Source organism: Ambystoma mexicanum, chromosome 13, assembly GCF_040938575.1.
Source record: "Ambystoma mexicanum isolate Mex_15411 chromosome 13, UKY_AmexF1_1, whole genome shotgun sequence".
Taxonomy (NCBI): Eukaryota; Metazoa; Chordata; class Amphibia; order Caudata; family Ambystomatidae; genus Ambystoma; species Ambystoma mexicanum.
The window spans coordinates 320787908-320815023 of NC_090938.1; the positions used below are offsets into that span (position 1 = coordinate 320787908).

General features: G+C 44.3%; 1 protein-coding gene across 21 annotated transcripts in view; it reads right to left on the bottom strand.

Annotated features, from left to right (window-relative positions):
• ADCY4 (adenylate cyclase 4) overlaps positions 1 to 27116 on the bottom strand; it is a 1677325-nt gene that overhangs the window by 564939 nt on the left and 1085270 nt on the right. For all 21 annotated transcript variants that reach the window (XM_069633796.1, XM_069633797.1, XM_069633789.1 and 18 more), the window contains 3 exons: positions 25344 to 25390; positions 24495 to 24569; positions 6946 to 7015 (listed from right to left, as the gene is read on the bottom strand). In XM_069633796.1, coding sequence (XP_069489897.1) covers positions 6946 to 7015; positions 24495 to 24569; positions 25344 to 25390 — 192 coding nt within the window. The remainder of the gene's footprint in view (positions 1 to 6945; positions 7016 to 24494; positions 24570 to 25343; positions 25391 to 27116) is intronic.

Consider the following 27116-nt stretch of genomic DNA (forward strand, 5'->3'; position numbering starts at 1 on the left):
GCCCATTGTCAGGACACAGTTAAATTAGAGGCCAATGACTGGGTTAAGGCCACCACATCCTGAAGGAAACTAGGATGAATGGGGCAGGACAGAGTTGGTCAACCTTTCTTAAAGAATGTGACCTGACAATGTTAAACGAACGCACACGTGGTGACGTCCCGGGAGGATACATGTGGCATTGCGTTACCAAAAAAGACACTTTATATTTTTTCTTTGCTCTGATAATCTGATTTGCCATGTTAGAAGCCTAACATTAAAGCCCAATGACTGTAGTGATCATGAGGTTGTAACTCTAGATATGTTAATGGCCATGGAACATAGTGATCACCCATTTAAAAGGGGGAAGAATGGCTAATAATAGTGGAACAATTATAAACTGGAGTGCTCGTAACCTGAATAGGATTGGCTTGTTCATGGATAGCAGATTAACCAGGGAGTTGATGGACATGTATTACATGATGCGTCGCGTAGAGCCAACGAGCACGTAGAACGAACGAGCACTGACGCATCCAGTACTGATGAGTACGTAGAATGGATGAGTACGTTGAGCTACTGAATGCGTAGAGCATAAAGCAGTCAGGGGTGCATGCCTGGGGCAGTCAAGAGTATACCTGGGGCAGTCAAGAGTATACCTGGGGCAGTCAAGAGTGCATGCGTGAGGCAGACAAGAGGGCATGCGTGGTGTGGACAAATGGACAGTCGTCTGGCAGACAAGAGTGCATGCGCGGAGCAGACTAGACCGTGCAGGGCGGACCAGAGTGTATTTGGACCTGAATGGGGTGCATAGAATGGATAGCTGTTCACGGTACGAACTGGAACGCATAAATACTGCGTGACGTATATAGTATGGTTTAGAATGCAAAGAACGTCTGAAAGAGCATATAACTCATTATATCACACCACCATGCTTACTCTCTCCTTTACATCACCACTCAACTAGAACACAGAGATACTATGACACCATTCGGTATAACTGTTCTCATACCAACATCCGCCGCTCACCCCACATCATTCTAAATTGACACTGCTGGTCTCACACCCCCCAGCCGGCGTTCTCCTCAGGCCTAACGCAGCCGCAGCCGTTCTGGATAAAACCTGCCTGAACGAACACATTCTCCTGACCTCTCAACCACCACACCTACCGCTAAGAAGCAGCTACTACACGGATATCGCACGAGCTGCACACATACCCGGTGCTCACATGCACCTTTTGACTCTCTCTACTCTCTCTACTGATTTGAACTTCGGTTCCCAAGGGCGTTCAACCTACCAGCGCCTTCAGACCATACCAATGGTATATAAGGCGCTATATAAATGCAAAATAACATAACATAACATGACCACCGACGGAATGGATAACCAATCTTACCAGGTCATTTGCTATGGTTAACCCACAATTTGCCTATCTAGTTAATAGGACTGACTCAAAAGGGATGTTTGACAAAAAGATCCTATTGGTCAAACACTCCCTGAGACTAAAGATCAGAATATTAATAAAGAAACGGACATCTTTCCCAGAAAGACATCATTTAAAAAAGCCAAAATCAAATACACAAACTGGCTAAAAAGGCATGCATCCTGCACGAATAATTCACAGTCACAGAAACACTTGAAACACTTGTGTGTAGGTGCGTTACAAATGCCATATCATATCATATCATATCAACATGATAAAGGTGCTAGCAGGGGGAAATGTAAAATGTATGTGGAAGTGCTGGGAGAATACAAGGGCAAGCCATTGTACCGGACTGCAAATCCATTAACTGAGTCAATTTGGAGCTCATTTGTTGAGAACACGTTTAATACTGGAATTATTAACTCAGGAGAAACTACCCCACTCACACATTTAAATTTGGAGCTAGAATTTGATGATTTGGATATCAAAATTGCAATACATAAACTGAAACTATCAAAAACCCCTGGGTTAGATAGTGTGGTGTTAAAAAAAGCCTGAACAATGGGCACCTATTCTAGAGATATTATTCCGCAAGGTGTGTTGCTCCAGTGAGATCCCATGGTCAAAGATACGATCCATCCCGAACCGACAGGGAAGCTCCCGCGGCACTTGGACGGTTGACACCGGATAGACCGGAACACAGGCGACACGCACAGAGACTGAGTCAACTACCCCAGCCAACCCCACCAACACTTCCCGCCCGCCCGTTAGGTACCGCCAGGTGTTGTGGAATTGTCGAGATATTGGCAATCACCACACTACCTGAGATGTTGACATTGGCAGGTGCACTGGCCACAAGAGTATGAAGGGAGGACAGGGGGGGCTATGAGGGAGCGTAATAGATGTGGGGGCCAGAGGAGTAAGGAACCTTGTATGCCAGCCGGACCAGATCAGGACAGAGGCGCATCAGGGGAGACTACGCAAGCCGAGCGCCTCAGTTCAGGACAGAGATACAAACTAACTAACCCCACTAACAATTTCCCTTTCTGCATACACCTCTCAAACTCCAAACCAAACACAACCAAAACCTACAGCACAACAAACCGCACAAACTTCACTACATTGCAACAAAACTAAAAACACACATGGACTTGCACAACAGTACACAACGACTACCGGCCGCAAAAACCCCAGGCCCAGCCAACAGATCCACCGGGCTGAGGCCACCAACAGCACATCACTGCTCTCTTGAACTTTTCCTGCTTCGACCCACTAACTCAACCCCCCTCCTCTTTCAGAGCCACCAGAGCACCAGGGGACCACTCCGGTGGTGATAGTGCGCGGTACAAATGTCCTTTAGCATTAACATCCAACTGTCATCTCCTGTCCATGTTGGACGTAACAGGCAAGATATTCACCACATTCCTCCTCAGGGCCCTCCAGAAATGCATATACTCATTACAACTGTTAGATATATTTTAGACCGTATTTAGGGGGGTTCTTCCACAATATACAATCTGAGTTTATTGGATACTCTAATTTGGAATGCCACTAGCAAGAGGGCTCCCCCCTTGTATGTATTGCATGTCGACACACGAGCGGCATTTGTTACACTGAATAGAAAGCTTTGGCAAAAACCTAGAAGCTTTGGTATTCCATCGTGGCTCCTGGAGGCTGCTGTCATACAGCTGGACAAACACACATAAATGCATGTGCAGTTGGATGGTGGAGGAGCCAGCACCGGCCCGATTGGGACTGGCCTTGTTGTCAACCAGGGCTGTGTGCTGGCCTCTCTACTATCTAACTTGGTATATCCTTGAAGAAGGACTCATTGAATTAGTTACATCATATAGATATTTAGGTCTGGAGCTCAGTCATGATGGGTATAAGGAGCTTGGAGCTACCAAGAGACATAAGGCTATTCTCCAGACTGCTGTAATAATAAAATGGGTATACATTACAGCGGGTTACAGTTATGCAGGGATTTTACTTTTGCATAAACAGAGCTTTTGTCCCACTATAGTCTATGGTCTAGAATCCCTCCTGATAATAGATCTGCAATGGTTAAAAGGTGTGGAGGGTCGATTTTGGAGGTCCATATTAAATCCACCTAGATCAGTGCCTATAGAAGTGGTACGTCTGGAGCTTGGACTGAGTTCCCCTCTCTTCCAAAGTGCTCAGGAAGATGGGAATATTATATATAAAGGCTTTAAAAGATCCCAGATGTCCCTTGTTGCAGTTGATGGCTCTGGCCATGCAAAGAAAAGAGGTGACAAATAAAATGTCCTTATGGGTAAAGACGAACTTGGATTTATTTCAACCAACTGAATTGATCGAATTGGTCTCATCATTGTTTTCAACTAAAGAACAAATGTGTGTGCAAGTTGAAGGCATGGGACTGGGCTGCTAATTTTACACATATAGGGTCCCTCAGAAGACATACGGCTATTGTCATCTGACCTATACCGTTATGACTACACAAAAATACTTGAGGAAATGTCCATCTAGTATTGCTCTTGGTTTTTACATGCTGCTAAGATTAAATCAATTGTGCACCATGTCCACATTGGGGCCGAGATTAAATATTCTGAGAGAACTACGTGACTGTCACCCTTGTAACAGGTCGGAGACTGCACAGCATATATTAACCTCTTGTGAAAAGATGATAGCGACATATATAACACAATTAGCTTATTATGTATATATCATCTCAGTAATATGTGAGGGCGCCTTCTGGCTATATTGCCTTAATTCAAATAATATGCTGTTAATCTTAGCACTATATAAAGTATGGAAGGTGGCAGAAGAAAATTGAGCGTGAAAATTTAATAGACAATAGGCTTGGAATTCGGGTGTAAACTAAGTCATCAAGTATATTTTGTATATGTTATTGTTAATTTATAACATGCTTAATACCAGCAAGTGGCTCCTAAGTGCGGGATCAGGATTCAAACCTGTGTTGTGCCGCGTCATCTTGCTTCATCGACAAACGTGTTGCCCCTGAGCTATCCTTCCATGAAAGTTTATTATGAAAGTTTTAGTGGATTGTATTCTTGTTAATAAATGTAATTTGTATGTATTTATAATTTTCTGTATGTGGAATAGTTTGATGGAACTAAAAACACATTGCACCTCATTCTGATTCTATCCTGTCCCACACACTCTAAAACTAACTCTAAGGTGTAAAGGATATTTTCTCTGGTTTTCAAAGGGTGCAAATATTCAAATACAACACAAAGGTATATATCCAACCAAAAGCTTCCAAGTGGACACTGTTCACAGTTCCAAGAAATGGCTCCATTCCCCAGATTCCTTTTTACCAATAAGAAAAGTTCAAACAAAGAATAACCAAGTTTCTTGTAACCCAAGAGGATAACTCCCTCTGCTTGGTGTGTCCACAATTCGCAGTGGAAATGGCCCCCTTCTCCAGGTTTCTCACCACATTCAAGATAGTTCAAAATCTCAAGGGCATGTATCTTCCTTGGGATTCTCCTTTCGCTCTATTATAATTGGGGTGCAGATCCCCGACTCGCAGGTCCCCTGGTTTCTCACGGTTCCCAGGAAATGGCTTCTCCCCAGGTTTCTCTTTACATTCAGGATACTTTAAAGATCCTAAGGGCATGTGTTTTCCTTGGGATTCCTTTCTGCTGTATTACAATTTGGGTGTGAGTCCCAGACTCGCAGGTAACCTGGTATACTCCCCTGCCAGGTTCTTTTACGATCATTCAAATTCTCACAGACATTTTTCTATATTACATTGTTCATTTATAATGCGCTTAATACCAGCGAGTGGCTTCCAAGTGCAGGATCATGATTCAGATCTGTGTTGTGCCACATTGTCTTGCTTGCAAGACAAACGTGCTGCCCTAGAGCTATCCTTCCTTGAGGCTCTCCTCTTATTGTAACTTATTACTTGACTTTGCCTGGTATACTCTCCTGCCAGGGACTTTCTAAAGTCTTTCCAACACTTGGCCAGCGGTTTCTTCCAAACACTTGGCTTTGCCTGATGTACTCTCCTGTCAGGACCTTTATGCAATTACTTTCAAGCACTTAGCTTTGCCTGGTATACTCTCCTGCCAGAGTTTGTATGCAGTTACTTTTCCTTTAATCCATGAAATTATATTTGTACAACGCTGGCTTATCGTGTCTTGTCTGTTAAAGTTTGTTTCTATATTTGCTTCATTGGGTCTCTGCCCCTTTTCCAAGACCATTTGCATTTACTTTGCGTTCTCCCTTGCGGTTTGGGTTCAGTGACCCATTTGTAGCATGGTTCACAAATATGTTAATCTGTTCACAGGCTTCTCTTTGCGTCTCTCGCGTTACTTTCATGAAATGGCACACACTTTCAGGCAACACAGTAACCTGTCCGTCTTCCCTGTTCTTACCAGGTACTATAAGTGTCCCTCGCATTTCTCTGCTTCTATGCCTTTCAATTTGCTGGCTCGACGCGCGTCCCATTAGCTGCTGTGCCTTTGCCGTGTCCTTCTCTACTGTGCCCGGTTTCCGCTGTCTCGCATTCTTGGGCGGCAGGCTTTAAGCATTCTGGTTTCTCTTTCCGGCGTCTGGATTTGCCTCCATGCCTCTTTCCACAGTTTGCTTTCTCTCAGTGTTCTAACCGGTGCCAGCACAGGTCGCGACACAACTCAGCCTCTTCAGCTCTCCCCCTGTCTGTCAGCTGTGGCAGATTTAGATTTCCCTGCACGATTGAACAACTTCCAAAGACTAGACCGCTGTGTTGGTTTACCGGTCTTAGTCATCTTCATTGCTCCGTCCCTCTTTCTCGTTTCAGTTGTTACCATGCTGTTCCCTGTGTGATGTTGAGGAAGCTGATGTTGGAACGCATTGGGAGTGATCATCACTGCTTCTTGCCTATTCCTCGTCTCAGTTGTTGACACCCTATTCCTTGTGTGATGTTGGGGAATACCTGAAGTAGACCTAGTAAGTAGCTGAGGAAGAGTGTTACAATATGTTATCAGGGCGTGAGGAAGGGAAGGAACATCCCTAAAAGGGAATGGGGTGTGTGTGGCTTTCTCCAATGATGTGTCATCTCCCTGAGGGTTGCCTCCCACCAGGTGGTCCTTCTTCATATAGCTGCCCATCAGGATCAGGTAGTGGCTGCTGTCCCCTGGCACATGGGGAGAGGTTACCCCAGTGAAAGGAGTAACGACATCATCAGATTCATCACAGTACCCTTTTAACACATCCCAGTTTACCACATATATCAAGCCTTTTTGCTATACAGCTGGTTGGAGACTGAGGTTGAATATTACTGCAGACATAGGCATTGTCAAAGTACCTAGGTGATGATAGTACACTACCAGGTCGAGCAGATGCTGCCTCCTTCTCTAGAAGGAGCCACTTTCTAGGGGGGTTTCAGTTATTTTTCTAGTGGGACCCTCTCCTTCCTTAGCAGGTCTTCTCTCCATCTCTAGGGGGCCACCCATCTTTTTTTAGTGGAAATCACATCCTGGACTATCGAGACTCAAATCCTCCTCTGTGGGATTCATCCACTTCTAGTGAGACTCACCTTCTTCCCTAAAGGGACTCACCTCCTTCTCTATGGATTTTTCATTGAAGTACAGGGTGATTCTGTTGAAGTCCTCGGATTTCTTCCACTGCCTGATGAAAGAGATACAGAGACAAGGGCAGAATGAAAAAAGGAGTTTGTGGTCGGTAGAAAGAAATGAGTAGGAAATAAGAAAAGTAGCAAAGTGAGGGGTACAGATGGAAAAATCCAGGTAAAGAATTGAGAGGGAAAGGCCAGAGAGAAAATTAATTAAGGGAGAGGGAAAAATGATTGAAGCAAGGGTTTGAGAGATGAAGGGAGTACAGCAAAAAGGGGAGTGTAAGGGAAAGGGAGGTCATAGAAAGGGGAAATGGATAATGAGAAAATCCAAGAAAGAGGAGGAAAGTGGTTGGGAGTGAGATAACAGATTATAAAAAGGCGAGTTGGAGGTAGCGGAGGTGATGAATGGGGAAAAAAGGGGTAAAGATAGGAAAAGGGAAAAGAAGACGAAGAAGAAGAATGAACAAGTTTTATGTATTTAATCATTTATATTGTGGCTTAGGCCCATAGGCAAATTGGCACAGATACAAACAATATTGACCAACAAACAAATAACCACACCAAAAACAACCATCTAAAAAGAAACACAAAATCATAAGCGGAAATTGAGACCACAAAGACTAACGTAAATAATGCAATAATACATGCAAAAAAGAGAGAAAATCAATTCTCCAGCATTGGATCTTTCATGGATTCACATGCTGTGAATATTTCCCGTCGTCAGGATGGGAAACCTCGGTAACTTTAACTTAGCGTTTTCCTTTGGAAAACTTCGGCATGTGGCACAGGCTAGCCCCGATTCTTGATCATCTTCCAGAGCAACACCGTCAGGAGGCAATGCATTTGGTTCAAGAGGGGGAGGAGGTCTCCAGCCACAACATCAATATTGCAGTGGACCAAGCGGAGTCAGGGTTTAAGCAGATTAATAATGGGGTGGTGCTCTGACGGCAGGCCTTGATGAAGTGTACAGATTTTCACCCCAAAGTCCAGTATAAGGTTATAGATAAGCCCTGTGAGGGTGAACACTTGTTCGGAGACAAGATGGACGAGGACCTGAAAGGTATGAAAGAGGATACTGAGACAGCAACGTCTTTGGGTTCCCTACAAAGTGGTTGCTCTTTTTGCTCCTTTCGGCCTTTTCGTGGAGCCTCAGGTAATGCCTGGTTTGCCTCCTCCAGAGAGCAAAGTTACGGGTGCTAGAGCTACTCGTCTCAAGGCTATCTGCGCTCGGTCCAGTCGGCTCGGAAGAGCAGGGACTTTCAACCTCAGCGAAAGAAAGGTTCACAGGACTTGGATGCTAAAGGAAGGTAGTAAAAATCCCAACAATGTCTGCCAAATGGACAGTCTGCTGGGGGGCAGGGTGGCAAACCATGTCGACGAGTGGCAACTTATAACTTCAGATTGCTGGGTGCTGGCTACAGTACGTCTCACCCACTCAGAGTTTTGGCATCTTTCGGTCGCTATTTCGCCCTTGTATGTGGTGCAGCCGCATATTCCAATCTTGCGGCAGGAGGTGGTGCTCATGCTAGCGAAAGGGTTGATAGAACCAGTTCTGGCCGTGGAGCGGGGCCAGGTGTTACGCTCACCTGGCTCCCACAGAGGCGTCGATCGGAACTGGACAGCTGCGGTCTCCGCCAATGAGACGCGTAGGGCCGAGATGACGGACTGGACTGGCCCACCTAGCTTCGTTTGCTTGGCCCGTAGGAATATTCTTCTGCAAATGGAGAAAGGGAATTTACCACCCGTGGAGTTGAGCGTAAACCCCCCGACCCCCGCTGTTCTCCCCACAGATCGCCATTGATGTCCCCTCTTATAGTCTCACCTGACGGTTTGAAAAGATGAGCTCTCCATCCTGCATTGAGCGCAGGGGCGCATTGATAACCAGTTGCTTCACTAGCTTGAAGGAATTGGTGAGTTCCAGAACAATATTGACTCTGAGATTCCCGGCAAGACGCCGTAAGTATAAAGTTCATAAGAGTTCAAATGCCTGACTTTCAATCTTGTCCGATTCCTTGCAGGTTGCAGTTTGACCCTAATGAAGAGTTCCTCGTGGCAACCGATAGTATTCTGGTAGGATTTGTATTTTCCAACACAGTTCGATAAAATAATGTCAATATGTAACCTGTTGCTTTCTCCCTTATTCAGGCGCTGAGAGAAAGTATGAAGTCTTGGGGAATAATATCTCCGGCGGTAAAATCAGGTAAGTCTATTGTTGTGAGGAGGGTTCCCCTTGTTAGTCCCTTTGTTTCACCTTGCTGTCCTTTTGTTTCCCCTTAGGGGCCGGGGTTCGGCGAAGTAGCAGTGGAAGCTGCGCCGACCTGTGAAGAGGAATAGTAGCCCCGGTGGTAAAATCAGGTAAGTCTATGGGGGGAAACTAATATTCTTCTGTGTATTCCCTTGGCACACCTTGCTGTTCTTGTCTTCTCCTTCGGTGCCGGAGTGCGGCGGGAACATGCAGGAGGATGCGGTGGAATGTGAAGATGCTGCGAAGGCCGGTGAGTTCAGCGCGGTGCTGCAGCAGGCGAGGCGACGCGCATAAAATAACTTCTTTCTTCCAGCTCGAAGGCGCGATGGATCGGGAATTCAGTTAAGGATTAAAGGTATTGCTCTTGTTCTACCCTTTTCTCCTTCTTTCTCCCTTTTTCTAGGAGCTCCAAACTCGAGGCAGGCGTGGCAGAAGGCTGGATGCAGACTTGCAGGCACGGTGAGCGTTACACTGCTGGATGCAGAATAACGCGAAGAGTGTGCTGCTCTTCGGGCGTGGTTTAAATAGCCTCCAAAGTAGTCCCAGGTAAGTATTCCTCCCCAGCCCCTCCCGAGTAAAAAATAGTCCCTAAGTAAAGTAGTCCCTTCCAAGCCTCTTTTGGCTTGGAGCTCTTGCAGCATGGTCTGCATCAGGTAAGTTTTAATCTATGAGCCTGGCGCCTATGGCGCCAGGACTGACTCTCCATATGAGCCTGGCACCGTAGGCGCCAGGACTGGACCCAAATAGCCCCTAGCAGGGGTTGTTGGGCTTGCTTAGGATAACTTGATGCCTGCTTCCGGGGTTGCTGGACGTGGTCTGGGTCCCCGGGGGTAGGCATCATGACACCAGGGGGTGTACTCCCGGTACTTCATTGTGAAAAAAAAACAATGGCAAGTGGAGGCCTGTTCTAGATCTTCGGGCGTTGAACAAGAATCTGCAATGCCTGAAGTTCAAGATGCTCACTCTTCAAGATGTCATCTGCTCTGTGCAACAGGGAGAAATTTCTAGCGTCGTTGGATCTGTAGGATGCCTACTTTCACATCCCGATGAGGGAAAAACATTGTAAGTTCCTGCATTTTGTGGGGATCATTATCAGTTCCGGGTCCTCCCGTTTGCCCTGAAGTCTACCCCCAGGACGTTGACGATGTTACAAAGTGTCTGTAACTCCATTTCTCCAGAGTTGGTATCTTTCATGGATTCATATGCGCCCGCCGGTCACCCCTGCAGGCAAACCTGGGTTTGGGTTCCCTCTACTTTGGAGGTTAAAATCTGAAGGGAAGCCGAGGGGGCGTGGCTATTTATATCAGACGTCTTATTGGCGTGGCCTAAAGCACCCAAATAGAACGTCGATAGGACACTAAAGTGTCGAAGTTTTCCATAGGAAAACGCTAAATTAAAGTGACCGAGGTTTCCCAGCCTGACGACGGGAAATATTCACAGCATGTGAATCCATGAAAGATACCAATGCTGGAGAAATTGAGTTACAGGTAAGAAACTACTCCCTTCTATAAAAGTAAATAAATTGACTATTAAGAGGATGTTATGTTATACAAACTTAATAGAGCGCACGTACACCCAAAGGCATCTTGGCGCTAGCTACAGAAGAGGAATACAATCAGAAACGGCCAACAACCACATAAGAAAGCGGTGGCCTAGAGCAAAGTGGTTTTCAGCAGCCAGAAGAAGGTAAGATGGTCTTCTTTGCACAGAGAGCAGTGGGCAACTTATTCCAGGCTGTAGCACCACTGAAAAGGCACGGCCTCCCATATGTGACAACCGATAGCGGGGAACAATGAGAAGACATGCAGAATGAGAGCGCAGCAAACGGAAGGAGTGTAATGAACAAACTTTGCTTGGAGGTACTCAGCACCCATGCCATAGAAGGCACGGTGCACCAGACAGAGTGATTTGAACAAGATCCGGCTGGCCACAGGAAGCCAGTGTAGTTTTTTGAGCAGAGGGGAAATGTGGGATCCGAAGGGAGGACGAAATATGGAATGAACGGCAGCATTTTGCAGTAGTTAAAGCCTTTGGATGAGATAGCGAGGCTGGGCCAAATAAAGAGAGTTGCAATAGTCTAGAGTGCTGAGGACCAAAGCTGCCACTACCTGGCATTCAGCAGGAATAAAAGACAAGACTTTCTGCAAAATGCTGAGTTTAAGGTGCCCGGCACTACAAACTCTAACCACCTGGTTGTCAAGGGACAAAGAGACAGAGATCTTAACACCAAGGTTGCTGACCGATTGAAGAGGAAGAGGGCCAAGGCTCGATGGCCAGAATTGCGAGGTCCAAAAAAGAAGGGGGATGAAGTACCCACAACCAGGACCTCGTTCTTACTGCCATTCAATTTTAGCCAATTAGTCATCATCCAATGCCCAAGATCCTCCAAGCAGTTCCTGAGGGAAGCATGTTGTAGGGAAGATATGAATCCCCTGCCTCAACTAAACTTCATTGTGTAAACTGGATATAGTCAACCACAGATTTCTGAGTCAGATGATATACTTGCTTCGACAAATTAAGCTTCTGAAGCATCAGCAATTACAAACCACAGAAACTTAGACCATTTAAAATAACAACTCATAAAACATGTTAAACATATGAATTGGTCTTAATCATGTTGCTCATAATAAGACCATTAACTTCTAAACAACTCTCTCTATATTGGCTATGTGTCCACTGCATAGTCCACAATTTTCATATTAGAATGCACATTCAGCAAGCTTTTGCATACGCTCAGAATGTGGGGATTACTTTTGCCACATAATGCTACTATGCAATCTCTATTACTAAGGGAACTACAATCATCAATCTGTACCCTACGAAGGACTCTCAAGTCATCTAATCTTATACTTCAGCACCCTACTTTCTGGTGCAGCCAGGCTAGAACTTTATTTCTTAGGGCTTCTCTTGGTTCATTATCCATTGGCTTTTCTACATTTGTAACGATTATATTCCTCCTGTCCAGGATTACACCATGTAAGTTTCTATCTGTAATAACCAGCTTTTGAGTGTTTCATCTACGGATGTCCCTTGAAATGGGAGACCTAGGTTTCCTGTGTGTCGTGGTTACAAATCTGGTTGTAGATTGATAAAACAATGCAGCACTGTCAGGAGTTTCTCCTAAAGCTGGCAATGTAGTAGGTTCAGGGAATGAACATCGTGGATTACCCTGCCTTTGATCAGTTTCTTCACTAAGCACCCTCTTTCTGCTAGCGTCTTCAAAGTCAGTTCGGCACTATTTACCCGCTGTTCCCTGGGGGGCCTTCATCATTGCTTTCTTTACAGATTCAAGCCATTGTTGAAACTCTTTTAAATTGTCAATCTGATTGAACTGAGATATAATACACTCCTTAGTGAGTTGCCAATTTGCAGGGTTGCTTAATTCACAGATTCAGAGGAGGATAGAAGGAACACTGCGGCTAAGTAAATGCCTGAGTAAGGATAGAGAGTGGTCAAATGGACACAGTGAAAACAAAAGAGCAATAAAGAGATAAGCAGAGAAAAACATTGAGAGACAGACAGACAAAGTGCATTGTTTGGTGCATGCTTATTTCTTATTCAACAAAGCTCAAAGTTTACACTGTCATGAAATATGTCATAGGTACAAAAACCTCTTGTGTTTTCTACTCATCCAAAATGTCTAATTTGACTTGCATATTTGTCCTCGTGTTTTCAAGTTGACCTCTTTGTTATAAATCAATCTTTGAAACAATATACTTTCCCTCAAGGTGTTCATTTTTAGTTTTGGCTATTAGGTGGTGCTGAAAGCAAAAACTGCTGTCATTAAAATAAGAGCTTTAAAATGAGAGCTTAAAATAGGGGCTTCGAATGTAGGTTTGTAATGTTTTTCGATGCAGATGATACATGACAATGGATTTATGTAGTTTCACTATGTGTCCCACACATGTAATGCCCATTTCTAAGTGAAATCTATATGATTATCCTCCCATTAACACCTATCTTCCCTCCAACCACAGCTCTTTTTTCACTCTTTGGCTGAATTTGTATTGTGTCGTGAATTTGTCAGCCATTTCTAATTCCAAAATGGTGACCACCATCTGTTGATATTTTTAAAATGTTATTTGACTTGATTGATGCTTTAAAATATATTTATTGCAGCTTTTAAGTTACGCTACACATTTCACAGTATTTTGTATTAAAAATAAACAAGTTACTGTAGTAGTTACATTTTGGTTTAAAATGGTTTGGAAAATGTACATTTAGTGTCTTGTGGGGTATTGGTCCGTGTTTTTGATGTAAGGAGCACCCGATTGACTGTGCAGTTAGTGATGTGATTGGATGTGCAGTGTGTGTTTGTTTGTACAAGTAAGCCATTTTGTCTTGACATTTGAAGAGCGGTAAAGCTGTGTGTTTTTGTATTTGTTGTCTATGATACGGCAATGTCCTTTACTCAAAATGGCCAGTTGTAAAGTAAATCATGTATTTACACCCTATTTCTTTTTCTTTTGATTAATGTTGTACAACTTTAGTGAAACTAATTTAATGCCAGAGGCAGCTTGGTTTGCCTAATGTTACTCAATTTGTTTTCTTCATGTTCATTGAAATCGAGTTTTGGCGGCTTTAAGCTGCAGCTGACATTGAATTTGTTTTACTAACACTGGAAATATGCGCTGCTGCTGGTACATATTTGCAATGTTAGTGAAACAAATGTAATACTGGCAAGGAAACGTTATTGCAGCAACAGTTTCACTGAGCATGCGTGAAAAAGGAAGAGCATTTTTCAGCTTGGGTGCAAAAGGGGTTGAAGGTTCGTATGGACAAAAGAATCCAAGAGTTATCTTTAGGCGCAATCGCACATTTTTAACACATTAACATAATATTTGAATGCGTGAGTGATATTAATAAATATACAAAGTGTTAATATAAGATTTGATCAAATATATCATTATTTATAAAAGTAATAATTACAACAATACAACCCTAATGAGGACATGTCTGTTGCATACACAAGCAGACCAAATATTGAAGGTGTATATATTACAATGAAATCATCCATTCAGAAATGACTTTATCTCAATGACATATATTGTAATGTTGGGCCAAAGGCGCTGGAGGGGCTGGAGCGTGTGTGCAATACAGTGCCTTGCACGCGTTCACCTACCCTACCAAAAATAAATAGAAGGTGTGCTTAGTTCTAATCACATCGCTGCAACAGAGTACTACCCAACAAGCAAACGAGGAGGCGTGTATGTTGAAGTTGCTGCAATATACTACCCGAGGAGCAGATTAAGAACCTTCAGCACTGCAAACCATGGACCTGAAGGACTGCATATATGCCACTGGTGAGTGCGACCTGTTGTCTAGAGGTTGGTTCTTTATTGGAGGGCAGTTCCTATGTTCATTTTCGGCTATCCTACAGCAGATACTGCGAGTGTAGGGCAATCGGTATCAAGGCTTTCTTTTCAAGTGTTGTGAGACCGAAGCTGATTAAAATAGTATAAATCAGACATAATAATGCTGGGGGCATATTTAACTATTTAAAACGGACAGTGTACCTGCGCACATCCATGTCATTACAGGCTATGTCAATGTCTCCCGCTGCCCCTTCTCTCTTGTAGTAGCTGTCCTTCTTTGTGTTTACCTCTCTGCTTAGGTTGAGAGCTTTTGTCTTCTTTAACGTGTTCTGTAGAACGTCAGAAACGTTCATCCGTGTTCTCAGGAAATAATGGACATGTTATTGCTACGTGTTTGCTGTAGGTATTCCGAAATTGTTATCTTAGAACAATAGAATGGGAGGGGTTCGGGGGGGGAGCGAGTGGGGGGGGGGGGTCGGTTTTACATGAATTGATGCACCAAACTGGGGACGTGTATGAGCATTGGGGGCATATGCTATTTTTTCAGTGGTCCTTCCAATATAGTTCAGGCTTCTGCTTGTCGTATTTTGATATACTATTCATTTTTCCGCCTTGGCAGCTCCTGCTCTTGTGCTGGGTCATGCAAGTGTGAGAACTGCAAGTGCACATCCTGCAAAAAAAAGTACGTACATTCATGATGTGGCAATACAATGTGTGTTTTTGGGTCATTCATGTTCCACAACCATCTACGTCATCTATGGATTACCGAAACGATTAATGTGTTTCACTCCTGCTTTGCTCTCCTCCTTTCTAATCTGGACAAACTTGTGTGCATGATGTGATATGATAGCTTATTTATAATGCGCTTAAAACCCAGAGATTTCTAAGCGCAAACCTGGGGATCGAACCTGTGTTGCTCTGTGTGGGCTTGCTTCCAAGGCGAGTATGTTGCCCCTATGTTGCCCCTGAGCTATCCTCCCGAGACCGATGCATGGGTGCATATTACCAATGACTCTCAAAGGGCTCATTATCTCGTTTTTTTAGCCCCTTTTAACCATGTATCTTAACATTGTGTGCCACTGTCACAGCGATAGGCGCCATAATAACATATATCACTTGAATTCAGGTGACACACAGTATATACTCAGTTGCCATATTTTAGGAGGTGTCATATGTCTAGAGGTTACTGGTGGTACCCTTATTTATAATAGAACTGCTAAGCATTTCAGATGGCACTATCCTTTTGGGCGATCCGGGCTGATCTGCAAATTGATCGTTCTCTTCTGTGAAAGGTACAGTGAGCTAAAACTTGGTTGTAGGAGCCCCTAAGTGCTAACCATCTCAGTGCTCCTTCTGAGGTGTTCCACCATTTTTGGAAAGTTCCTGACTAGGTCCTGGTCTGAACCTTAGTTCAGTTTGTCATTTGTCATGTCTACTGTCCGAGATATCACAGAGAGAGGGTATTTCACTTACGCCCCTCAAAAGAATCTGAGTATTCAAAATTTTATCCTAAACAGGCAACTCATTTCTAGTGGGACAGCCATTAAACATATCCCCCACACATTTACTGTAACATTACTTCTTTTAAGGTTGCAAATGGTTTGCAAACTGTCATTACAAAATGCTGCGAACAACATTGCCAGACGTGGACCGCTTGCTCACTGCTCTTAGAGAGACACAGCTTCACCTCACTGATGATGCCCAACAAGGTTGAAACACGTGCATGGGGTTGCTGTGGTACTCTTGTTCAGAGGAGAATTGCCTAGCATTTCGGTGCTGGACTGCCCCTGGGCAGGACAAAGACCGATATGTGGGGAAATTTTTTCTTTGTGAAAGGAACAGTGAGCTAAAGACTTGGTTGTGACTCTCCCAGGGGCCATCCACCCAAGAACAAGTCAATGGGCTGTGTTTGTGCTGGTAGGGTAGAGAGTTTCCCAGACCCCCCCCCCTGTTTTGCATATCAAGTAATTTTGGGTCTCACCCTAAGTTACCAGGGGATTCCAGACGTGGACCCCTTGCTCACTGCTCTTAGAGAGACACAGCTTCACCTCACTGATGATGCCCAACAAGGTTGAAACACCTGTATGGGGTTGCTGTGGTACTCTTGTTCAGCGGAGAATTGCCTAGCATTTCGGTGCTGGACTGCCCCTGGGCAGGACAAAGACTGATATGTGGGGACATTTCTTCTCTGTGAAAAGAACAGTGAGCTAAAGACTTGGTTGAGACTCTCCCAGGGGCCATCCACCCAAGAACAAGTCAATGGGCTATGTTTGTACTGGTAGAGAGTTTCCCAGAACCCCAACCCCCCGTTTTACATTGCCAGCTTGCCAAATGTTTCTGAAAGTTAGTATACAAGGGTTTATCCATAATACGTCACTTTATATTATGTTTCCATTGCTACTTAATACCTCCTACAAGAATACTGAACACCTGCTTGGTCTGTTTTTTTTTCCTCACCCTATTCCACCCTCCCCATTTCTCTGAATATCTTTCCACTGTTCGTGTGGAAGATGGTGCGCATACAGCTAGCTACCATTCTCAGCCCGAAACCCCTGGAAATGATGACTCTAAAATCTATAACCATCTGACTGATCTGCCCTCTTAATCTACATAATCTTCTTTTGCCTGTGGCTTGGGTGAATGGCAAGGTGTAAATATAAAAAGTCTAGTCGCACCAGCTTTTCAGATCTGTGTTTGGGTCATTCCTCATGGGCTTTTAAGCAGGTCGTGCTAACCCAATCTTGCTTTGGGGCCAAACCACATGTGTATCTAGTCAGTAAACTTGCCCCCTTTTTAGTGTTGGCTGTTAGTTGATGTATTGGAGTATAGCTAGGGAAGAATAGCATACGAGGGGCTCAAAGCTTGTAGATGTTTGGTTATTTACCCGCCCATTGACTGCCCATGGATGTGCTAATCCCTATGGTAATTCCACCCACTTCATGCCCCTCCCCGCCGAAAAGGCATCCACCTGGCATCTCTTTGAACTAACTTTAATCACGCCATACTATCAAACTTTGTGCTAGAAGTGCATGCCAGAGTTCTGAGAGTTCATGATTTAATTGGAGCTGTTAACTGGCTACTGCTGTAATGAAAATATCTTAACCAGGTCTGCCTTCAGCCACTCGATTTATAAGCACCATGCATGTCCTTCACTGAAGTCCTGTTAAAAATAAGCATTGGGAAAGCCAACAGTTTGGCTTGTGTATAAGTATTAGGCATTTGTCAAGCACTGTTATTATATGCCCACGTACTCGAACCTTTTTTCAGCTGCAACCATCTCTTTCCAGTTAATACCACTAAGGTAGCGCCTGGCAAATGCTTTTCACATTTCAAACCTGCGTCCCTGTCCCTGTTAGTATCTAAGGATATCAGTCATTTTGTGTGGCATCGTCTAAGAGGCTCCGAGGTAGACCTACTGGTGAGATCTTGGTTTGGGTGGATGTGGCCCTGGGCTGGAAGGTGGAGGTTGTGGATTCTCGCTCGTATGACCTCCAAATATTGAAGATATGGACAGGCAAGGATGATGTGATTTGCCTATGTAATCCATATAATAGACACTCGCAGGGATTGAAGACCTTAACCCAACTCCAGATCTCTGTCGAAGGGCTGTGACTTTCTTCACTACTCCACCACTGCATCATTGTGGCAGGTGATTTTAATCCATAGCTGGAACCACATGATTACCTTATAGACCTGTGGGATGACCAAAACGAGGCCTGTGATATTGCACTGCTCGTCACGACCGTCCCTCATTGGGTGTACCGTCTGGCTCTAGAATCTCTGTGCACCCTGTTTAGATTCAACCTGAGGGCCTGTAATGGACATTTTCCGAACGACCAGCCAGCGGGAAAAATCTTTCATGCCGCTAATGGTAGCTCCCTGATCGACTATATTTTAATCTCAGGGAATGACTGGAAGAGGATCACGGATTTCGTGATCTACAAAAGAACAGAGAGCGACCATAGTCCCCTAGTAGCAAAAATAAAGGGATACAGCAGGGGGAGGATGGGACTAAAGCATACTTAATCAGCTGTTGGTTCCAACTGGCCAAGAACGAAAAATGCTCAGATGGGCCAAATTGATGGAAAGGGGCCTGAAACCATATATGTATGCCTCTATTTTGGGTAAAATAACTGTAATCTGTGGAAAAAACACCAGTGACAATTTGATAATGTATGAATTTGAACATCTCAAAGAATATAGCTCCCCGGGTGTCCCAGCTTGCTTGTGATACAAAGGGAGACTTTTGTCGTAGGTGGGTTGGTATGGTGTTGCCTGCCAGAGAGCAAAAAAGGAGATTGTGTCTTGTTTTAACAGCCCACATTGGTGTGACAGAGTCCTCCTACAAGCTTTCAGGTCAAAATACAAAGAGCACCTAATTGGGCTGAAAAAACGAGAATTTACACGAGAGCAATGAGACAAGTTATATGGCGCCCTGCAATCCAGAGATGCATGTTCTTTTTGGAAATTGGTCAATGAAAAGAACTTGATTAGAGACAATGAGCCGCAATGTAATATTGGCGAGATGGAATGGCGCACCCATTTTTCAAACCTATATCAACATGAAATCCAACCTGCCCCTAGTTCGGTAGTTTATAAACCACTGATTCCAACTACCTTTTTTTCACTATTGGGGATGTGTAGTTTGCCCTTAACAACTTGAAAAATCATAAAGCAACCGGCCCTGATCTGATCCCAATAGATCTTTTCAAGGATGAGGTTGGGATATGGGCCCCAGTTATGTGTAAGCTGTTCGATGCTATCCTGCGTAGGGGTGAGATCCCAGCTTGTTGGCGTAGAGCAACAATAGTACCCATTTATAAAAAAGGTGGCAGAGATTCTCCAGACAATAAGCCTCATCTCACTTTTAGATGGCGTTGGTAAGCTTTTTGGCAAACTAATACTTAACTTGCTCCAAGAACGGGAGGATCCAGAAAATGTGATCACTTACCTTCAGGGGGGGTTCAGGTCAAACAAGGGTACAATAGACCACTGCTTTTTTCTGTTCTTGATTATCTTTATGCTGTTTTCTAGATCTCAAAACGGCTTTTGACGGTTTCAAGAGAGCAATTGTGGAACATCTTGTTGAAGCGAAGTGCCCCACTTGACTTGGTTCCCATCATACGTTCACTATATTCCGCCAACACTGCTACTGTTAGATAAGGGGGAAGGGGCGAACAGACACAGGACTTTGGGGTCAATATTGGAGTAAGGCAGGGTTGTAACCTGGCCCCCTTCTTATTCAATGGTCACAAACAAGACATTATTTTATTTATTTATTGTATTTGTTGGTAGCACCCAGACCCGGAGGTATGAAGCCGCTAGGAGAGCGGTACAAGGGTTACATAAAATGGTTTGAAACAAAAGTTCATAGCTTTCTTCCATAAAGATAGATAAGTAGGTGCAACGTAGATAGGCAGGCAGTAGGGTTACACATATTTGTTGAACAGTGAGGCTTTGACTTTCTTTCGGGAAGAGTGGGTAGGCAGGTACATTTTGGATATGCTGGGGGGAGAGCGTTATTGATGAATCCATGAGTGGGTGCCAGGATAGCCCCAGGATGGGCACGGATAAATACCCCACCCTCTTCTACGCAGATAATGCGGTCCACCTGGCCACAACACCACGGGGCCTGAAGTGTGCCCTGACCATTTTCTAAAATAAATCCTCTGAATTACATCTAAAATCAAACAGGGCCAAATGCAAAGTGATGGACTTCAGACCGCAGCATGCAAAAAGGAGATCACTAAAACTGCATGTTTGTGGCGAAAATATCGAACGAGTCAAACATTTTGACTACCTGGGAGTGTGGTTTGAGGAATCTGGTAGTTGGGAGCCACAGGTTAAAAAAACATTATTATCTCTTAACAAATATTGTGGTGGAATCTCAACTTTCTTTACGAAATATGGCAGAGGGGCAATTTCCCTTGCCCTGGAACTTTATAATAAACAAGCAGTCCTGCAACCATGTATGGCTCGGAGTTATGGGTACATACCAACACCCGTGACTTAGGTGTATGTGAAAACACATTTTTAAAGGAATTACTTCTCCTACCTGTGTCAGTACCAGCCACCCTGGTCCACCTTGAACTAGACAACAATAGGGTCTCAGATCAGATTTTGTTTAGACCTGTATTGTTTTGGGCCAAGATCTTGAAAGGGGAAGGGCTGGAAGTACACAGGAAGGCGTTGTCGCATATAATGGCTACGAAGGGGGGAAAAGCTTAAAGTGGCTAGCACATGTGAAGGATTGTCTCTTCGAATTTTGGCATGCCTGAGCTATGGAACAAACCGCAGGTACCGCTGGTTTGGAACCTAAATATCTTAAGCAGCAAGGTTAAAAAGCATATTACGATAAACTTATAGTTGATGCCACAAAACTGAAGTTTGGTGTGGCGTACCTTAATACCATAGTACAACCAGGACTCAAGACTTACCTTGACTCCACCCTCCTCCCCTTTGAGAAATCCCTTTGCATTTGTTTTAGGCTGGTATCCCTACCAGTAGCCTTCTTAACTAAGAGGTGGCAGGGGATCCAATCAGAACTGTGCCCAATGTGTGGATCTGGATCAGAAAATATGTTACATTTTCTGTTACTATGCAAAAAAACAGACCACCTGAGACAATTGTATATGCGACCCATATTGATTAATGCAGGGATATGCCATGTAATGCAAGCTCTATGATTTTTAAGAGAAGGTCTTCTCCCTTATGTAGTATCTGGCACCGCTCGTTTTCTTCATAGGGCATGGTTGCTGAAAGGTAAGTCAGTCAAATATGGCCCCGATAACATGGATATTGGTAAGAGATGGTGGCTGCGGGTTTTCCTCTCCCCGACAATTACTGCACTTACATCCTGGTAGGAATAGAGTCATATATCGAACCACCATATCAGGGATTCTCGTCTTAAAAATCAGTGTTCATTCTCCTTTGTATTTGAATTCTCTGTTTTACTCCCCCGTATGACATAAATATTGTATATTGTACTGATTCCTTTTGTTTACTGCTAATATTTGTATACATGTGTCTTTTATGTATGAATTGTATTATTAGAACTTCAAGGTAAAAAAAACGAATACAAGTATGTTTGGACTGACTGACTGGCTTTTCACATGCCTACACAAAAGCAAAAACTGTTGGCGATGCCAATGCTTCTTACTGTTATAGACAGAGATTTTCCAAGTTTTGTTAATTAACAAGACAAACCTCATTGACATGAACTGCTGGTGTTGGGTACACGAAACCCCTGGAATGTGTTTCCATGTAGAGTGACAAGACTTCCAGATTTTGAGGGCAAGTCGTGGTTTTTGACGGCGAGTCCCCATTTCCCAACAAACTTCTTCAAAATAGTCAAATGTCTCACTTTTTAGATCTGGGTTAGAAGTATGATCTTTATCAGAGCACTTCTCTGATGAAATATGAATGCAGGTGCCCTTGCAGTTACGGGGAAAGCCTTGGGTGAGGGAGAGAAAGTGCGCACATCTCCTATTGTTACCTTACAAGCCAACAGCTTCAAACATTGAGAGCGAGGAACATGTGAAAGAAAGCATGGACAAAGGACGGGATGAAACAGCATTGAGGAAACAATACTGGACAAGGTGAGGAAGCAAGAGTGCACAGGAGAAGGAAGCACAGCTGTAGAAAAGGGATGTGCATCCAGTGTTCCAATATTGTTTAACGTTTGACCCTATCATGTTATACACCAATATCCAGTGCCACTTTCAACTACCTTCTCCCCTTATTCTTTTTTGATCTTTCTGCTGCCTTTGACATGGTAAGACACCAGACTCTACTCTGGGTTTCTCTGCTTCTGTTCTGCAATGGTTTCCTTCTTACCTATGGGGTTTGACTTTTTTGGCCTCTTGGGCCAGAAATCGGTATTCTGGCTTGCTCTTCGGTATTGTGTGCCTCGTGGCACTGTCCTGGGCCTCTTACTTTTCTAGCTTTATGCTACTCGCCTTCCCTTTATTATCGCTTCCTTCAGTCTTTCTCATCTTTTCGATGCTGATGACTCTCAGATCTGCGTTTCGTTTTTATGTTTATTAATACCCTTCACTCCTCCCTTCAGGCTTGTGGTTTGGCTAGCAAATATACACTTGCATTCTACACCTCAATTCTTCTAAGAACGGAGGCTGTTGTCTTCCCTTCTGCTGCTATCTTCACTTCTTCTTCCCCTCCTGCACCGCCCCTTTACCCCCACTTCTCTCTTTCTTCCTCTGCACGCAATCTAGGTATCATCTGTGACGCTTCTTTTTCCTTTTTTCACATTCCTCCAATATTTCTCTGTCTTGTCCTTAGCACTTGTACAACATTTGTAAAATATGTTCCATTCTTTCTTTTCAAACTGCGAAAGGACGCTGCTCTTATTTCACGTTACGACTGCCTGTGTACCAACTTGTTTCTCTTCATTCGGCCTTGTCCTCAGCTATTCATATACTGTTCTGCCTCCCCCCTCACACTCCTATTTCTTCTTCACTCCGTTCTCTTTCCTGACTTTCCATCGAAGCCTCTTGCAAGTGTATACGCTGTTTAGCCCATCCTTATGGGCAATGCCGCAGGGCCGCCCCAGGCAAGGCCAGGTAACAGTTGTTACATGGCAGCAGGGTCAGGAGAGGGGCAGCAGCCCTCCTCCAGGGTCAGCACCCCTCTCCTCCCCACAGATAAGGAAGACAGCAGGGTCTGGCACATCAAAAGCGCAGGAAGGGTGAGATAATAAAAATACCTCACCCTTCCACGAAAATATATGGGGGCATTGCACCCAGTAGACCCAAGATACCCAGGCAGGAAAGTTCAAAGGGATGTCCCTCCCCCCAGGGGTGGAGGGGGCCCCATTAGTCAGCTGCAGGCTGGCCTGGGGGGTTGGTGCACAGCCCCCCACACATACTACAAAGACCCAGGGGCTTCCCTGGGTCCTATATAATGAGCTGTTGAAGCTCCAAAAGACACAAACTGTTTGTCGGCCCTGCACGGGGACCCACACAGTATAGGGAAGTTCGCTGTGTACTCAGCATCTTCCTGCTCTTTTTCTTTTCCACAAAAACCCTCCCACCCTAGAAAAAGGGGAGAAGAACAATGGAAAGAAACACAGGACACCGTACAGTGACCACAAGTCGTGGGACAAGAAAGGCGGCACGGCCCAGAGGGGGTAACCTCTGGACCCGGTGCCTAAAAGTATGATATTATGATATGCGATTATTGTTTATGTTCCCATAACTGTATCTGTAACAATAAAATCCTACAGCCTTTTATTGCCAACACTTGATCAAATTGTTGTGGTGTATTATTTCATGAGGAGGGCAAGGGCCGTAAAACATGACACACACACCCCACAACAACAAATGTAAGTCTGCTGCATATGGGTCCTACAGTTATCTTTCTTCCTTAGTTTCCATGTATTTCCCCTCACGCACTTCGCGTTCTCAATTTCAATTTCTCCAAGCAGTGCCTACAGCTCCCTGTGCCCAGCACGTGCCCTAAGCATTAGAACGCGTTACCCCTTTTCATTGGTTACACTTCTACTTTTGCTCCCATCTGAAAACTCATTTGGTATCTTCCTTAACCTATTATACATTTGTCATTATTTGCAATACTATTATTTTGTACTATTTTTCTGTTATGTACAGTGCAAAGGATGCTATAAATAAATAAATACAAATACTCAGCAGAGGTAGACCTAAAATCTCCCAGGACACGTTTCAACTATATAAAATTGGTCCCGAGATTGATGCATAAAACACTGCTATTCTAATGTATCATTCTGCCCCATATGGCTATTAGAGGTCCCTTTGCTACTAATATTGAAGTTATGTTATTGTCCCGGTTTTTGGTACGTAAAATCTGTTCAGCTTTTCTCTGTGCCCCACGTTATTTAATTAGTTGGGGAATGCCTGGAAAATGGAGAAACCTCCAGAGTGCTTTCTCTGCCGACCCCACCACCCCCCAGCCCTCGTTCATCTCTGACAAAATACTTACTTTTGTGAGTTGAGCTGTTCGATAATTTGCAATATTTTCTCGTTCAGATTGTCTTCTGTTTCTTTCGGGGAGCGCCTACGAGGGAGAAATGCATGTTTTAAGAGTGTCTTTAATTAAAGCGTTTTCAAACAGAACAAGGTATAATTAACATTGACAGAGAGACGCTCAGTATAACAACCGGGGACTAGGTTTGACGAGCCCTGTGCACAGACTGGCTGCGCCGTGTGTATTTGTACATCGCGCTGCCCTACATACAAAATTACAGTTTCCGAAATTGCCGGTTGCCAGGTTGGTTTACAGCCGGTCCTAGCAACCGGCGCACAGGTTTTGAAAGTGGCACTTTCGGTGCTGCCTCAGAACAATCCGACAACATGAGGAAAGGTGTTAATTACGGCAAGTGTTGTTAAGACGTAAAATGACTTTTTCGGTAATTAACACCTCGTTCAGAATCAGGCCCATAGTTGAACAGCAGGGTGCGCTATGTTGGGATTGAGGCACACTGGTAGAGCTGTGTCTGGTTCAGAGTTCTAGAACAGACTGGTACTAAAGATCGGGATTGGGGCACATATCGGCAGAGCTCTGCTTGGGACAGAGTACCTGAACAGCTTGGTGCTACAGCTCCGGTATAAAGCCCATGGCAAAGTTGTGTATTCATCTCATTGGCGTGATAAGCTGTAGGTGTCAAATCCTAAAACCCTTCCAGAGCAATGTCAACGACTCAAACACCTGAAAAGAACCCCCCCCCTCCAATTTCCCACCCATCCTCTTTATAAAAGTAACATTTAAAATATGTATGAGAATGAGTGATTGAAATAAATCTGCATTGTGCTGTTGGTATTTTGTACTTACTTCTCAGAATTACGATGAGGATGAGAGAGGGAAGCCATGGGGATCTCCTGGAAGGGAAGAAAAAAGAAATAATGAGAGACACTGCTCTATGCACCCGCAGCACATTGTCATACCCCATAGCCAACAATGGCAAGTCCCACGGTTTTTTGGACGTCAGAACATTTTTCACAGCACTATGTCGTCTGCTAGCTCTCTGCCCCTGTTGGTGATCTAGTGGCAGTTCCCTGATCGTAACATGTTGGCCCAAAAATGAACTTTCAGGTCAAATGCATTAGTCTGTTTCGGTGGGTCGCAAATAGAAAAAGATCAGTTTTTGTCTAACCTCTGGAGAAGTGGGCAGAGCCAATAATGATTTCCTGTGGGAATTCAGGACTTACATAGATGCCCTTAACAATTAAAGGTCAGTGAACGGTCAAGCCCGCAATTGAGGATCACTTGAAACTAAGCTTTGATAACACAAATATACCTTTATTGCCCTTACGATTACACCATGAGCACCACAACTGTCTGACACTCGTACTGTCTCCTGTGTCTGTCCTCCTTTAGAACACCCCTTGCCCTAAGGTTATTATTTGGATAGTTCGGTGTTCCGAGACTTTCGTGAACGTGTGCCTTGACACACGTGACCACTCCGATACAAAGTATTCCTCTTTATGTAGATTCAACAAGCATAAATGTTCGTTCCACTTTAATTGAGCTGCTCACTGTTCAGAGACCTTCAAACATGTGCTGTCTGCTGCACGCGACCACTCTACAATGTATTTCAAAGAAAAGCTTAATGGTTAACACACGCACAATGGGTTCCTTAAGCCCCAGAAACTCACCGGTCGCTTACGGTGTTTGTGCTGCAGCGTGAATCACATGTCCTTCATCCTCTAGCGCCGGGGCTCCAGCGTCTGCCCCTCTGACGCTCCTGGGATGGTCCAACGAGCACTTTAAATGGAAAGGAACTGGGCAGCCTTCCAGCATGGCTTCCTTTACCTTTCTTGGTCTGCTCCAGTGAGTCCTCTCTCCCACACCTTTTTGAACTCTCCTCGATTGCATGCACCAGCCTCCTGGTCCTTCTCCCGCTGATTCTCTCTGCCACTGGATTGGGCTCCAATTATACACCTGCAGCCCCTTGAGAGGCTGCAGGTGACAATGATTATTCAATCATGCCTGACACCCATTAAAAGGACATACCTGACTTTCACTACTCCTAGCAGGCATCTTCCTCTTCCCAGTACTAGAGTGGTAAATAACAGTCTTCATTGCTCTTAGTTGCCTCTTCTTTGTCCCAGTACTGTCAAGGGCCAATGATGGGGAAATGAGGGGAGCTGGCTTACAATAGCCCATAAAGGTTGATGAGGGGTTGGGTTGGTAGTCACTAGGGAAAGGGGGACACCACGTCTCGCTCAAGGGTACCCCACTCCCTGTTTCCAAAAATCCACCATCCAGCTGATCCTCCCTCGCTTCTCTGTCCCCAGGGTCACAATTCAATAGCGATGGCCTTTCCCTGGCCACCTGTGTAGAGGATTGAAGAGGTTCAAAGTGAGAATACCCTCAGGTTTCTCACAGGAGGGAACAGAAAAAGGTTGGTACAAAGGTGTATTAAAAATAAATACAAAAAACAATATTCATTCTACGATTTCAAATTACACATTTTTTGCCAATCATCTCTTAAATAAGTAATGCAAGTGTATTAATTCACAGTTATTCTATTACCATTTTTATCAGTGAATCGTTAAAGAACTCTGCTATGGCGGGTATAAGATGACAACACAACAGGGATTT